We start from the raw sequence: 16,765 nt of genomic DNA, 5'->3' as shown, positions 1-16,765 counted from the left end.
CTCAGGGAGCTACGCTGTTTCTGTAATTCATGGTCGGAAAACACACGCTTCAGCCACAACACAAAGCAGTGGAACGGGGTTTAGGGGGCCCCGTTCTACAAATTGGTGCGGGTCGCATAGGTGGGACCCGCATCTATCTGACATTTATGACAGATGGGAAAACCCCTTTAAGCACACTGGATTGTTATATTGCCACACATGGTATATATACCTAGCATTTCGCAGTATCCATTATATATGTGGACCCGGGAGCGGTGTCCAGTTCGCTTGGCACCTGACACGTATGTTTGTTTCTGAGGTGCTGCTACTTCTTTGTGATAGATTATATATATCTATCTATATATCTATCACACACACAATATGCTTTATCATCGTTTACCACTGTCCGTCTTGTAATACCTTCCTATGGTCACTCCATTTCTCTTGTATATAAATATAGTAAATGATGTTTTAAATATAGTAAATTATGTTTTTCCTACATAGTTATGTACATGCATGTTATTATTTGTAATCTCTCAAATTGTAAAACCATCCATATATCTCTCAAACAATATTAATAATGATAACTATTAAGAGCTGTAGAGTTTAGATGATGTGGCAAAGTTGATTATAGATATTAGCCACAATGTTTTATACCAAAGAAATTCCCACGTAATGAGAAAACACACAGTATCTGGTTACCACTTCTTTTTACAAATATAAAGAGATTTACTAACCATAACAACTTTACTCAAAACCTTAGTGTTACATTTTAATATTAATAAGACTGTAGGTTAATGGAGTGAAGTGTGTAAATGAACTGTAAAAAATAAAAAAATCAGTCAACTGGCCTCATCATCACGGATATAATTATGTTCTCAAGCCCTACCTCATGTATAAGAGCTGTTAACATCTGCTGGTAACTGCGGCCCCTGCTGGCAAGAAAGCGATTGATGGGTCTGCCATCTCTGTCCGTCTGAACAGGCAGGTCATAGCACAGCAGCATACCAGCTGTGAAAAGTTACATTTGGTAAAGAAAAAGAAAAAAAAACAGTCATGTGCATGAAAACAATCATCCGCTACCCAGTGACTTCATTGTAGGGTATACATTGAGTGATTGTACTTTAGATTGGCCAAGTACTGAAGTGAGGAATAATTCTTATTTCTATTTCAGCTGCTTGATATAATCTGGAAGATATAACGGTTTCTTTCATACAAAGGAGAAGCAGCAGGATATTTATTATGTATGATTCGTTTACTGCTGATTCCATATGTTTGTCTCAACACAATGATTGCTGCCAGCAATACTGGCAAATAACCATCTTTGCACTATATTGGGTATAAATCTTCAACATATTTCATCAAGCTCAGATGTAAATCACAAGATATTGGGCAAGTGCATACATATTTTGAATTATAACTTAAGTCGTACAAGCTAAAGCAAAGTGAAGGAGAACAATATTATGCCATAACGCTGCAGTCTTTGAAACAAGAGATTTTGCCTTGCTTCATCATGTAGTCACATGTAACTTTATTTATGGAGGACACCAATAACCTCTGCATTGCCGTCCTGCATTAAGAGTGGGCATAAAATATTAGACTTCGATTGATAAAACCCTGACAAATAAACTTGACTCGTACAATAATATTAATCCCATAAAAAAAGGACTCATGTGTGAAGCAGGTATAAATCCCATTCATATATCACAATATTCACTGCAATGCCCAGAAAGAAGCCAGCACCTGACTCTAGAGCAGGGGTCTCAAGCACGCGGCCCGCGGGCCGCATGCGGCCCCTGGGGCTGTCATCTGCGGCCCGCGGGACACAGAGCCGCTAGTATCGGCTCTGCTCCGAGACTCTGGAATTCCCTGACATCGCTGTCCACATATGAACAGCGATGTCTGGAGCTTCCCCAGAGCCGGAGTCCCGAGCAGAGCGCCGGTGTCGGCTCTGCTCCGGGACTCTGTGGAATTCCCTGACATCGTTGCCCATATATGGACAGTGTGTCAGGGTCTTGCCCAGAGCGGAGCAGAGCGCTGGTGTCGGCTCTGCTCCGGGACACTGTGGAATTCCCTGACATCGCTGCCCATATATGGACAGTGTGTCAGGGTCTTCCCCAGAGCGGAGTCCCGGGCAGAGCGCTATTATCGGCTCTGCTCCGGGACTCTGGGGAAGCCTCTGACATCGCTGTCCATACATCGACAATGATGTCAGGGGCTTCCCCAGAGCAGGAGTCCCAGTGATGTCAGGAGCACAGCTGGAGTCCCAGGAAGAGCCTACTAGCGCTCTGCCTGGGACTCCAGCTCTGGGCAAGCCCCTGACATCACTGGGGCAGCCTCTACAGAGGGAACTGGGGCAGCCTCTACAGAGGGCACTGGGGCAGCCTCCACAGAGGGCACTGGGACAGCCTCCACAGAGGGCACTGGGGCAGCCTCCACAGAGGGCACTGGGGCAGCCTCCACAGAGGGCACTGGGGCAGCCTCCACAGAGGGCACTGGGGCAGCCTCCACAGAGGGCACTGGGGCAGCCTCCACAGAGGGCACTGCGGCAGCCTCTACAGAGGGCACTGCGGCGTTATCTACAAGTGGGTGTGTGATAGTATCTGAAGAGGACACTGGCATTATCTAGGGGTGTGTTGCATTATCTACAGAGGGCACTGTGGCCTTATCTACAGAGGGCACTGTGGCCTTATCTACAGAGGGCACTGTGGCCTTATCTACAGAGGGCACTGTGGCCTTATCTAGGGGTGTGTTGCATTATCCACAGAGGGCACTGCGGCAGCATCCAGAGGGCACTGCGGCACTATCTAAAAAGGGGCAGCCCAATCTTGACATGTATGCTAACTGAGCCGCCGGACTGCATTTAGCGACACTTAAACTGGAAAGCTGGATTGTTGAAATAAGCACGTGGAGAAATATCTCAAATTTTAAACCTAGCGCTATTATTATAGTAATATAGTATTATTATTCTAGTAATATAGTGTTATAGTAGTTCAAATAACTAATTGATTAACAATAATTTTGTATTGTATCAAATTTGAAAGTAATGCGGCCCGTCAACTTCCCATTTTTTCTATATGCGGCCCACTTACCCGGCCGAGTTTGAGACCCCTGCTCTAGAGGTTGTGCCAAGGTAGCATGTGATGCAAGCGCCTGGCACATGTATCCTGAACAGAGACTACCATGACAGGCAGGTATGACAGTATTATTTGCTCGGAACAAGATAAGGATTCTCCCACTGCTTAGTTCCCTTTAGCAGCGGGAGCATTTTTGATGATAAGCAGAATGGTAGCGGGAATTCAAATTTGGATTTCCTTATCAAATTCTCAGCAAACTACAGGCTGTTTAACTGTATTAACTGCGTTACCCACCATAAACATTGTAGGTCCTATGTTTTGTTTTTAAAACTTTTTAAAGGGACACCATCATTAGAATTTATTTCTGTTACATTTATATTGACAGTGGTCAATTTTATTTTTTTGGTCATATCTATTCATATAAAACAAAATTATGAAACCCCGTATTTTTTTTCAATAGCCACTAGATATCAGGTACAACAGCTTGTATTTATAATAAAATGTGTTATCCCATTATCACTGGTGAATAATAATGAAAAGTCTACTGTACTGCCTTAGCCAAGATAGGCAGCTTTCACATTGAAAAATTCAAAGAAACGAAAGAAGGTTGCTGACAAAGAGCAAAATGATAGTTCAGAGTTACCAATGCTATGGGTGTCACTTTTACAGTACTAAAACATTTTTTATTAAATTGTATGTTTGACTGTAAAGACTAGTGAGGTACAAACACTCAATTTCTATCAAAATAATTTCTCCTCCAATTACCCATTATCATACAAGCAATGCTCAAAGTTACATTAAAATCTGTTTAAACTCCTTATATTTGAAGCTACACTTCTTCCAATGTCCATAATTTACAACAAATGTAAGTGAATGAAGAAAGTTCACCTGCCAGTCCTGGTTTTAGGCCGGGCTGCCTGTTTTTCTCATACATTTTTAGCATAAAACTTGGTATTCCAGCTACTGTTTTCCCCTGGTCAGATCGTATAATGCCACCTCTGAGGGCATTATGATATATACCACGTGGCATGTGACTCATTTCCTGTTTCACCAGCGAGGAAAGGAACTCTTCATATGCTGAAAGTAGAGAGAGTCGTATATGATTAGTAAAGAGGTGAAACGAGCTGTTTTTTTCCTGGCTTCTCTGCCATAATGAATTTCTACTAGAAACATTAAAATAACTTGGGCACCATAAAAGTCTGTTTCGTAATAATGTAGGCGCAGGCTGTAATAAATAATATAAACGTTTCATTAACAGTAATAGATAAATTGAAAATCAATTAAAAAGAGAGAGCCCTGCAACTTATGGTCTTATGTGACCATTTAATCTTTGTCGATACGCAAAGTGGCTATTTATGACTAGTAGTAATAGTAGTCTATAATTAAATAATTGCAGTTCAATAATGTCACATACCAAAGTTTGTTTCTAAAAGTAATAACTAAATATATGGCTAAATCAACATAAGCTCAAGGGTACGTTAAAATATTCAGGTGGTGTTGATGGACACGTGAAATCTGAGAAAACTAAAGACTTGGTATATACAATGACATTGTGGTTTTGTACTGGGCATAGTCTTGGCAATGGCAAAGTATGAAAGGGTTCAAAAGTTCAGCAGCTCAAGTATCAAGTTTGGCATAGTTGGAAATATTGCTGTGGTTGCCAAAAAAAAACCAAAAAACAGGCAATTCACAAGACATACACCAGTAAGTTAGTGTAGAGGAAGAGATACATGGTATCAACTAAATTAAATAGTGACTAAAAACAAAATACTGCTCTGGATTTGTAGTGAAATAACCCATACATTGGTCTTAGCATAGGGTGACACTGAAAAGGAAAAAATGGTTTATGTTATTTTTGTACCCAAGCACATTTCTGTAAACCTATTTCAGCGTATGGAGCGGGCTCAAAAGCTAAGCCCGCTCCATAGAACAAGCGTGTCGGCTGTATCTTATAGCTGACACGTCAGTGTAACGAGCGGGATGCTGCTCAAACGCAATCCCGCTCGTCTAACCAGTCAATAATGACCGCGGCATTTAAATTACTAGAAACATCGTGATCGCAGGGTGCCATTGGTTGGCATGGCAGCTTGGGGGCTTGTTGAAGGCCCCCAGGTATGCCAACTTTGTACTCCTATTTACAAGATATTCCTAAATGGGGTGGAGGTCCCACCTCTAGGACACTCACCTATTAGGAGAACTGAGTGTCCTGTGTCCCCGGCAGCGGTCCCTATAAAATTTAGTTGAGTTGGCCACACGTGCGCACAGCCCTCGCTGTTGAAATCTAAGGGAGTTAGGGGGAAGAGCCAAGCACCGCTTGCTCGGCTCTATTTGTAGAATTAAGAGAGACACGTAAGTGACCATATATCTATTGAATTCAATGGGGAAAGCAGCTGCAGGGAATTGCATGCTGCGCTATTGTTTGCGGTAAAACCATGTACATCCTGAGAGAAACAAGACAGACCCCATTAAAGTCAAAGGGTTCCCTGTGGTGCCACGGAAACGGCGTTTCCGCTTATTTCCTTATTCTGCGCTCCTCTGACGGAGCAGAACAACGGAATGGCAAGTGCAGGTGTGAACCCAGCCATACAGGCAAGCAGCAAATTGAAAAACACAGCTCACTATTACAGGGCATGTCAAAATAAATGATCAGAACAAAAAGACCGACCAGAAAAATTTAATAAAGGCAAATAAAAATGTACAAAATAAAACCAAATGTAACTAGAAACAATTCAGCCTTTTTTTTCTTTTATAGCCGACAAATACTTTTTAGGGTGTTCCTACTGAAGTGATAAGCCATGCTGTCTAAAATAATAGTAAAGACTATACAATGCATTTGAAAAGTCTCCAGACCCTTTCAATTTCTTCACATTTTGTTACAAGTTTTTTCCCCATCATTCTGCACTCAATACCCCATAAAGACAAAGTGAAAACAGAATGTTAGTAATCTTTGCTAATTTATTGAAAAGAAAAATCTAAAATATTGCATTGACATAAGTATTCAGACCCTTTACTCAGTACTTAGATGAAGCACCTTTGGCAGCGATAACGGCCTCCAGTCTTTTTGGGTATGATGCCACAAGGTTTTCACACCTGGATTTGGGGATTTTTTTCCAATTCTTCTTTGCAGATCCTCTCGAGCTCTGTCAGATTGGATGGGAGCCGTCAGTGGACAGCCATTTTCAGGTCTCCCCAGAGATGTTCCATTGGGTTGAAGTCAGGACTCTGGCTGGGCCACTCAATGACATTCACAGAGTTGTCCCTAAGCCACTCCTGTGTTGTCTTGGCTGTGTGCTTAGGGTCAATGTCTTGTTGGAAGGTGAACCTTTGGCCCAGTCTGAGGTCCAGAACACTCTGGATCAGGTTTTCATTAAGAATATCTCTGTACTTTGCTCCATTCATCTTTCCCTCAACCCTGTCCAGTCTCCCTGTCCCAGCCGCTGAAAAACATCCCCACAACATGATGCTGCCCCCACCATGTTTCACTGTAGGGGATGGTATTGGGCAGGTGATGAGCAGTCACTAGTTTCCTCCAGACATAACACCTAGAATTGACGTCAAAAAGTTCAATCTTGGTTTCATCAGACCACAGAATCTTGTTTCTCACGGTCTGAGAGTCCTTTAGGTGCTTTTTTGCAAACTCCAAGCAAGCTTTCATGTATATTTTATTGAGGAGAGGTTACTTTCTGGCCACTCTGCCATAAAGCCTAGATAGGTGGAGTGCTGCAGTGAGGGTTGACCTTCTGGAAGTTTCTCCCATCTGCGCACAGAATCTTTAGAGCTCAGCCAGAGTGACCATTGGGTTGTTGGTCACCACTGTTACCAATACACTTCTCCCTCGATTACTTAGTTTGGTGGGGTGGCCAGCTCTAGAAAGAGTCCTGGTTGTTCCAAACTTCTTCCATTCAGGAATCATGGAGGTCACTGTGTTTGGGAACTTTCAGTGCAGCAGAAATTTTTTTGTACCCGTTTGCAGATCTGTTCCTCCACACAATCCGGTCTCTGAGCTCTACAGGCAGTTATTTCCTCCTCATGGCTTGGCTTTTGGTTTCAAAGATAATTTAGAGAAATGAGGACCCCCCCCAGAGCTAAATTTCAGGTGTCATAGCAAAGGGTCTGAATACTTATGTCCATGCGAAATGAGTTTTTTTATTTTTACTAAATTTGCAAAAATTTCTAAATTTAATTTTTTCACTTGGTCATTAAGGGGTATTGAGTGAATGATGGGAAAAAACTTGAATTTTTTTTATTTCAGCACAAGGCCTCAACATAACAAAATTAGAAAAAAAAGTAAAAGGGTCTGAAGACTTTCTGAATGCACCTTAAATGTCTCTCTCTACCACATGTAGGAAACGACACTTGTCACAGTCCAAAAACTTTATTCCACGTAGAAAAAGTTCCCCAGGTTCCTTCAGGAAGCATATCCTTAGATTTATACACCATCTCTTCCTACAGGTTACTCATTAACAGTAGATTATATACACACTAAATTACTGATTTACTCACTTCTTCAGTGATGTGTGAAATACATTGCAGTGAACTTTAAAGGGATTTTACACTTTGGACGTTCCCTTTTTGTTAAAAGGGTCCCTCAACGGTAAGCTTATCATAGGATGTTCTGGACCCTCAAAATTCAGCTTTAATCTGTGGTGGAACCTAGCCAGAATTGATCAATCTCCCTGAAGCAGGGAAATTGAAGCATTATACAATGCATGTTTAAATCAATGGGTCCTCCAGAACTAGAGATGTTCTTTGTAGCTGACCAGCAGATGAGGTTTCTGAATGGGATATCCGCACTCTATTAAGTTAGAATTCGCTAACAGAGTATTACAAAACGGATTTTCTAAACCAACAACCAGTTTACAATTTTGAGTTCCTTACCAGGTAATACGGAAGGAGGGGTAAGTGCCATGAGCATTATATATGAAGAACCTGGTACAGAGAGGTCCACCTCTTTTTCCTCCTCTTCAGCACCTTCAGACTCATCTGGTGGAACCATCTCTGGTCTGGCCTAAAGTGTAATCACATAGATGGTATTAAAGTAAATGACCTTCTAAAGCACATTATGACAATGTAGTACTATAATGTAAACATAATGTTCTATAATTAGTGTTTCACTCTTAAATTTAGATTCTAACTAAACTCTTTTATTCAATGGCAAAAAGGAAAAAACAATCTGATGCCAGTTTGTTAAATGTTTTCAGAAAAAATAAATAAATATATATTGTACTTCCACATAGGCTATGTTCACACGGAGTATTTTGCCGTGTTTTTTGACGCGGAAAACGCGTCGCAAAACTCGGCAAAAACGGCCCGAAAGCGCCTCCCATTGATTTCAATGGGAGGCGTCGGCGTCTTTTTCCCGCGAGCAGTAAAACTGCCTCGCGGGAAAAAGAAGCGACATGCCCTAACTTCGGGCGTTTACGCCTCTGACCTCCCATTGACTTCAATGGGAGGCAGAGAAAGCGTATTTCACTGTGTTTTATGCCTGCGGCGCTCAATGGCCGCGGGCGGAAAACAGCGCGAAAAACGGCGCGAAAATCGGCGTGCAGGGAGAGGAAAATCTGCCTCAAAGTTCCAAACTGAATTTTGAGGCAGATATTCCTCCTGCAAAATACTCCGTGTGAACATAGCCTTACAGTGAGTAGATATACAAAACAGTGTCCTTTTTCTCATCCACTGGACAGGTATATATTGGTAAACCTTTTTTCCTAGTAGGAAAGTAGGCCACCACAAAAAATATTTACATCGCACAGTATACGTTTTGTTAAGATGGGGGCCTATGTATAACGTTTGTCACTGTAAGGCATACGGTGGCTTACGTGGGACTTTATGTTAGGTTTATACCACGGAAGATTTCACTGGTGTATGTTGAATGCAAAGCCGAAACACAATGTGAACAGATCCTTAAAGGGAAGGTGTCATGACATTTTTTTTTTTTTTATAATATTGCTTTTAGTATGATATTAAAATACATTTTATTCGTGTTCTTGTGTTCTACTTCTTACTTTTACTTCTCTATGGGGGCTGCCATTTTTTTTTCATCTCTGTATGTGTCGATTAACGACACAAACAGAGACGGAATACGGCACATACATCCCCATAGAGAATGTGAACGGGAGCCGTTCCATTCACTGCAGCGTATGCTGTCTGTGTGGGAACGGCGCATGCGCCGCTCCCACACAGACCAAAAGGAAGGTCTTTGGCAGAGCGAAATACGGCGCCATTTTCATGTGGACCGGAAGCCACGGCCGGACAGTAAGATGACGACTTCCGGCCATATGTTCAAGGAAGCGAAGGCGCAAGGCAGAGGAGCGGAGGCGGCAGGTAAGTTATGTTCATGTATGTGATGTGTGTTTTACGTTCCTGTATGTTTGTGTTATACTGTCTGCTGAGCACTGTATCTAATCGTCCTACACTGTGCAGTCGCTCAGAAAATGGCGGCACACAGTGAAGGTGGTTTGACGATTCAAACCCCCTCCTTCTCTTGACATTAGCCAGAATAAGGGAGGGGGGATTGTGTGAGGACACTAGAGAGAGTGTCTACCCCAAATCTGCAGCATAAAGCAATGATGTTGCTTTACCACATTGACCATGCTGCAATTTTGGGGAGTGCTCCCTCTAGTGCTCAGCATATGGAAATGTTATCAATTAGAATCTAATTTATAATATTTCCTGACTTGTGGAAAAAATTAAAAATGTGTAAATCACTTAAATACTAATTGTTTAACAAAAACAAAAAAACACATTCCCTTTAACCCGTTAGTGACCGCCAATACGCCTTTTAACAGCGGCCACTAACGGGCTTTATTCTGATGCATATGCCTTTTTACGGCACTGCATCAGGATAAAGTAAACAGAGCAGGGAGCCTTCAAATCTCCCTGCTCTCAGCTGCGAGAGGCAGCTGAGGGCTGGAGGCGTCCCTGCTCTGCCGTGTGAGATCGATATAAGTATCGATCTCACCCGTTTAACCCCTCAGATGCGGTGCACAATAGCGTGCACCGCATCTGAGTGGTTTTGGAGAGAGGGAGGGAGCTCCCTCTCTCCCACCGATACCCGGCGATACGATCGCCGAGTGTCTGTGTCTCCAATGGCAGCCGGGGGCCTAATAAAGGCCCCCAGGTCTGCCTGGAGCGAATGCCTGCTAGATCATGCCGGAGGCATGACCTAGAAGATGCCTGTCCGTTTTAAACGGACAGGCAGTAATACACTGCAATACAAAAGTATTGCAGTGTATTAGAATAGCGATCGGAGAATCGCATATTAAAGTCCCCTAGTGGGACTAGTAAAAAAGTAAAAAAAAAGTTTAATAAAAAAATGTGAAAAAAAATGAAAAACCCACCTTTTCCCCTTACAAAATGCTTTACTATTAAAAAACCAAAATAAAGTAAAAAAGTTACACATATTTGATATCGCCGCGTCCGTAACGACCCCGACTATGAATCTATAACATTATTTAACCCGCACGGTGAACGGCGTAAATTTTTTTAATAAAAAACTATGGAAAAATTGCTGTTTTCTGTGAATCCTGACTTAAAAAAAATGTGATAAAAAGTGATCAAAAAGTCGCATCTACTCCAAAATGGTACCAATAAAAACGACAAGTCTTCCCGCAAAAAAAAGCCCTCATACAACTGCATCGGCGGAACAATAAAATAGTTATGGCTCTTCAAATATGGAGACACAAAAACAAATAATTTTGAAAAAAATGCGTTTTTACTGTGTAAAAGTAGTAAAACATACAAAAAGTATACAAATGTGGTATCGTTGCAATCGTAACAACCCGCTGAATAAAGTTATTGTGTTATTTATATCACACAGTAAATGGCGTAGATTTAAGACGCGAAAAAATGTGGCGAAATTTAAGGTTTTTTTCTATTCCCCCCCCAAAAAAAAGTTAATAAAAGTTAATCAATAAATAATATGTACCTCAAAATGGTGCTATTAAAAAATACAACTTGTCCCGCAAAAAACAAGACCTTATACAGCTATGTCGACGCAAAAATAAAAAGGTTATAGCTCTTGGAATGCGACGATGGAAAAACGTAAAAAATGGCTTGGTCATTAAGGTTTAAAATAGGCTGGTCATTAAGGGGTTAAAGGTGCAGACTAAAGTGCTTCTTTAATAGTCTATTATGTTAAAAACTTTAATGCAAAAAAAGGTTGAATTATTATAATTGTGGTATATAAATATGAATATTAAAAAGAAAAGTATTAAAAATTACTGAGAATATCCGAACCATATACAAGTACAAGGCTGCAGGTTTTGCAGCAGGTATGTATATAATAATGTACGGTTTTAGAATAGGAAAAGGAAGCTTTAAGTAAATGCCTATTGACAAAAATGAAACCCCTCTTAGGGAGGTGCAAGGTACAAGACACAGCCCCATAGCAATCGCCTTAATGCCGTATCACATTGTACAGATGCTTTCTCAAGGCCTTGAAAAGGCATCTGAACGCTGTGCAACAGCTGTAGGATGATGGTCATGTGACTGTGTCCCGTACCTTGCACCAGCACCGTTATGCCGCAATAAAAATTGATTAATAATGCGAAGAATGATTGCCAAGGACTGCTATTTTCTACAGTTTTGACTATTTAAACTCTATCTCCATACACGGAGCACCATCCGTTAGAATGTACTGCATATGTCAGCAGCCTTGAGACGCTCATTTGTATGAATACTATGTATATGTGAGCAGTGACAATTTTCTCTCTCCATATGGAGGTTCCATATCCTGTTGTCCAACCTTCCAATAAACTTCCTCATTCATCTTCAGCCTTCTCCGGATACACTTTGACCCCTAGCTCCACCTCTTCCTCTGCTGTCCTACCCTTGTTCGCCCCGCAATGTACCCATCACCATCTTACGCCGTGTTATGCCATATGTAGTATATGTGCATGAGAATGTGTGATGTGCTGTACACTGGGGAAGTGGATTTCAGGCCTATTATGTCATGGATACAGTGAAGGAAATAAGTATTTGATCCCTTGCTGATTTTGTAAGTTTGCCCACTGTCAAAGACATGAACAGTCTAGAATTTTTAGGCTAGGTTAATTTTTAGGCTAAGTGAGAGATAGATTATATATAAAAAAAAAAACAGAAAAATACAGTCAAAATTATATATATTTATTTGCATTGTGCACAGAGAAATAAGCATTTGATCCCTTTGGCAAACAAGACTTAATACTTGGTGGCAAAACCCTTGTTGGCAAGCACAGCAGTCAGACTTTTTTTGTAGTTGATGATGAGGTTTGCACACATGTTAGATGGAATTTTGGCCCACTCCTCTTTGCAGATCATCTGTAAATCATTAAGATTTCGAGGCTGTCGCTCAGCAACTCGGATCTTCAGCTCCCTCCATAAGTTTTCGATGGGATTGAGGTCTGGAGACTGGCTAGGCCACTCCATGACCTTAATGTGCTTCTTTTTGAGCCACTCCTTTGTTGCCTTGGCTGTATGTTTTGGGTCATTGTGCCGGAAGACCCAGCCACGAGCCATTTTTTATGTCCTGGTGGAGGGAAGGAGGTTGTCACTCAGGATTTGACGGTACATGACTCCATCCATTGTCCCATTGATGCGGTGAAGTAGTCCTGTGCCCTTAGCAGAGAAACACCCCCAAAACATAATGTTTCCACCTCCATGCTTGACAGCGGGGACGGTGTTCTTTGGGTCATAGGCAGCATTTCTCTTCCTCCAAACACGGCGAGTTGAGTTAATGCCAAAGAGCTCAATTTTAGTCTCATCTGACCATAGCACCTTCTCCCAATCACTCTCAGAATCATCCAGATGTTCATTTGCAAACTTCAGACGGGCCTGTACATGTGCCTTCTTGAGCAGGGGGACCTTGCAGGCACTGAAGGATTTTAATCCATTACGGCGTAATGTGTTACCAATGGTTTTCTTGGTGACTGTGGTCCCAGCTGCCTTGAGATCATTAACAAGTTCCCCCCGTGTAGTTTTTGGCTGAGCTCTCACCTTCCTCAGGATCAAGGATACCCCACGAGGTGAGATTTTGCATGGAGCCCCACATCGATGTCGATTGACAGTCATTTTGTATGTCTTCCATTTTCTTACTATTGCACCAACAGTTGTCTCCTTCTCACCCAGCGTCTTACTTATGGTTTTGTAGCCCATTCCAGCCTTGTGCAGGTCTATGATATTGTCCCTGACATCCTTAGAAAGCTCTTTGGTCTTGCCAATGTTGTAGAGGTTAGAGTCAGACTGATTAATTGAGTCTGTGGACAGGAGTCTTTTATACAGGTGACCATTTAAGACAGCTGTCTTTAATGCAGGCACCAAGTTGATTTGGAGTGTGTAACTGGTCTGGAGGAGGCTGAACTCTTAATGGTTGGTAGGGGATCAAATACTTATTTCTCTGTGCACAATGCAAATAAATATATATAATTTTGACTATGTGATTTTCTGTTTTTTTTTTTTAAATATAATCTATCTCTCACTGGTAAAATTAACCTAGCCTAAAAATTCTAGACTGTTCATGACTTTGACAGTGGGCAAACTTACAAAATCAGCAAGGGATCAAATACTTATTTTCTTCACTGTATATGGGACATAATTCATTCACTAAATAACCAGCGCCAATGTTATCACATGACCCACAATTGAGTAAACCAGAGGCAATTCCTGAACAGTAAGGCCTAATTCACACGAGCGTGTTCGGTCCGTGATATACGATCCGTATGTCTGCTGCATTTCCCGGACCGAACACTGCAGGGATCTGGGCTTCTAGCATCATAGTTATCTATGACGCTAGGGGTCCCTGCCTCGCTAAGGGAAAACTGTCACCGTACTGTAATCATGTTTTCAGTACGGGACAGTAGTTCCGCGGAGAGGCACTGACACCTAATGTCATAGATACCTATGATGCTAGAAGCCCAGATCCCTGCAGTGTGTTCGGTCCGGGAAATGCGGCAGACATACGGACCGTATATCACGGACCGAAAACGCTCGTGTGAATTAGGCCTAAGTCATTTTAAAACTTAATAAATTTACAACATTGAGAACATGATTAAATATTTTTTTTTTAGAATAACACCCGAATGTTACACTCTTCCATCTGTGCAGGTGCATGTTTTCTTATACTAGTGTTCTGTTTTAAAGCAACAACTTGAAATGAATAAACAGTGTTGAAGAAGTCAGTCCATCAAAAAGGGTCCACACTCCTGCTCCCCTCCACTTTTGTCTGCAGACTAAAGGAGATGGTGTGTTTTAACTCAAGGATGGAAAAGGGCTTAGCTTGTCAAGTTGCCCACTGTAGACTAAATACTTGGTGAAGGTACCTGCTGCAACAAGTCGACTTCTCAGCTAAAGATTGGCCTGATCTGAAGGAGGGTGTGACAAAACAAAGCACTCCTTTAAAAGGAAACCTGTCAGCAGTTTGAGGACTGAAAACTGCTAGCAGGGTTATATAGGGGAGGGGAATGGCATTTTAAAATGACCTTTTCTTTCACTTATGCAAGTCATATGTTTAATTAGCTCAGCATGTCGATCGAAAATGCCACCAAGGCGGGACTTGGTGTGCAAGTGCTCCTGCACTGCACGCTGCCAGACCCACTCCTCTGCTCTCAGTGATGGCTCTCGTGGTCTCCTGACTGGCCACTAGAGCCGTTACTCAGAGCAAAGAGAGGCAACGGGGAAATCAAATATCTGTTTCAAACAAACATAGAAAAATTGTACTTTTAAAATGCCCCTCGCCCTCTTCTATAGCCGGTCAGCAGTTTTGAGACCTCAAAACTGCTTACAGGTTCCCTTTAACTTGGGACTCATTTAAAGATCTTTTTTATTTTTAATTTAATATCTTTTTACCATATAAATATCTTTTAAAAATATTTTTATTTACATATATGCTGCATTTTATAATATATATATATATATAACATTTATATAAATAAAGAGGTTAAAACCTTTTACACTTCTCATTCTGCACCACCATTAGTAAATAATTAGTTATGGGGAAAGGGAATATGGATGTGAAAAAAAGGGAGGGCAAGAATTGGTCGGATCACTAGATCTCTTTAGTCTATAAAGCCGGCACTAACAGGCATAGGTTGCCTGGCAGGGATATAAGGTGAGCAGTCCCTTGATTTAGAACACCCTATTATGAATTTCCAAATCCCATTTATTAATTTATTTTTATTGTAATCTTATATTATTGTGTTTCACTGTCAAATTACCTTCTCAGGTTTTTCGATATAAGGTCTGGTCCGTCTGGAATTTTGAGGCAGAATTTGATATGCCTGCACGCCGTTTGTCGCGTTTTTCGCCCGCTTTCTCTGCCTCCCATTGATGTCAGTGGGAGGTCAGAGATGTAAACGCCCGAAGATAGGGCATGCCACTTCTTTTTCCCGCGAGACGGTTTTACCAAATAAACGCCTCAGCCTCCCATTGAGCTCAATAGGAGGCATTATAGGCTGTTTTTTGGCGCGTTTTCCAACACGGTTTCTGCATCAAAAAACTCGGTGTGAACAGGGCCTAAGGCAGAGAATTGTTATAATAAATAAATAATTAAATGGGAATAAAGAGGGAAGCTTGGGTTTAATATAGCTTGTTCATTGCAATAGGGATTCTTTCATTTGAAGCTACAAGGTTTATGCTTTATTCATATGTTTTCATTTTGAATACATAAGCACACCTCATATTGGCAGAGCTAGCTGCTCTTTTATATGCACTTTAGTTGTATAATATATTGCCAAACAGTCCAATTCGCAGCTTTGCGTGGCAAATATGTAGCGACTGAGTGGATGAAAAATGTACTATGTTATGTACCTGTCAGCAACTACACGACGAGCAGCGCGAACGCTCTAAGCGCCCAGCATACTGTGCACTGCGAGCCAAGAGCTCGATGCTAGTTCTGATGCCCGGCTGTAGACCCAAACAGCAGAGACACACGCCAGCTAATCAGTGAGAGCAGCAGCAAACTCCACTACCGCTCTCCTATTCAGCGATCACAATAGGTGGGCGTGCCAGTGCTTGTGTATATATATTGACCTTAGATCAAGCATATACTAGCAATGCGTACCCTAACCTTTCCCTCAATTGTGCTGATGTTAATCAGCTGCTTCTAGGGGCGGGGGCGCTCAGTTTCTGGCGTCTTTTAAAGGCCGATTACGATTGACAGATCTTGAGGCCAATCACAAATCGGCATAGATCAAAACATGGTTTCTTTATAAAAACATACTCCTTCTAGAAAGTGGATATATTATTTAAGATATAAGTTTGTGCATTCTTTTAATCAGGAAAATTTTATTCTGTGAAAGAGGTTACGGACTATTAAAATAGAGGAATTACAGCATTCTCCCTGGTTATTTATATGACAGTTAACCCCTTCAGGACTCAGCCTGTTTTGGCCTTCAGGACGAAGCCTATTTTTTCAAATCTGACATGTGTCACTTTATGTGGTAATAACATCAGAATGCTTTTACCTATCCAAGTGATTCTGAGAGTGTTTTCTCGTGACATATTGTACTTTATGTTAGCGAAAAAATGTGGTTGATAAATTCAATATTTATTGGTAAAAAACACCACCAAGATTTAGAGAAAATTTGCAAAAAATTGAATTTTTCTAAATTTAAATGTATCTGCTTGTAAAACAGATCGTAATACCACACAAAATAGTTACTAGTTTACATTTCCCATACGTCTACTTTATGTTTGCATCATTTTTTGAACATTTTTATTTTTCTAGAACGTTA

At 41.3% G+C, this 16,765-nt stretch overlaps 1 protein-coding gene across 4 annotated transcripts in view; it reads right to left on the bottom strand.

Moving 5' to 3' along the window:
- FOCAD (focadhesin) overlaps positions 1 to 16,765 on the bottom strand; it is a 407,831-nt gene that overhangs the window by 100,627 nt on the left and 290,439 nt on the right. For all 4 annotated transcript variants that reach the window (XM_075825910.1, XM_075825919.1, XM_075825901.1 and 1 more), the window contains 3 exons: positions 7,935 to 8,064; positions 3,945 to 4,133; positions 869 to 990 (listed from right to left, as the gene is read on the bottom strand). In XM_075825910.1, the coding sequence (XP_075682025.1) occupies positions 869 to 990; positions 3,945 to 4,133; positions 7,935 to 8,064 (441 nt within the window). The remainder of the gene's footprint in view (positions 1 to 868; positions 991 to 3,944; positions 4,134 to 7,934; positions 8,065 to 16,765) is intronic.

This window comes from Rhinoderma darwinii, chromosome 1 (assembly GCF_050947455.1).
Source record: "Rhinoderma darwinii isolate aRhiDar2 chromosome 1, aRhiDar2.hap1, whole genome shotgun sequence".
In the NCBI taxonomy this organism is placed as follows: domain Eukaryota; kingdom Metazoa; phylum Chordata; class Amphibia; order Anura; family Rhinodermatidae; genus Rhinoderma; species Rhinoderma darwinii.
This window is presented reverse-complemented; position numbering and strand designations above follow the sequence as displayed.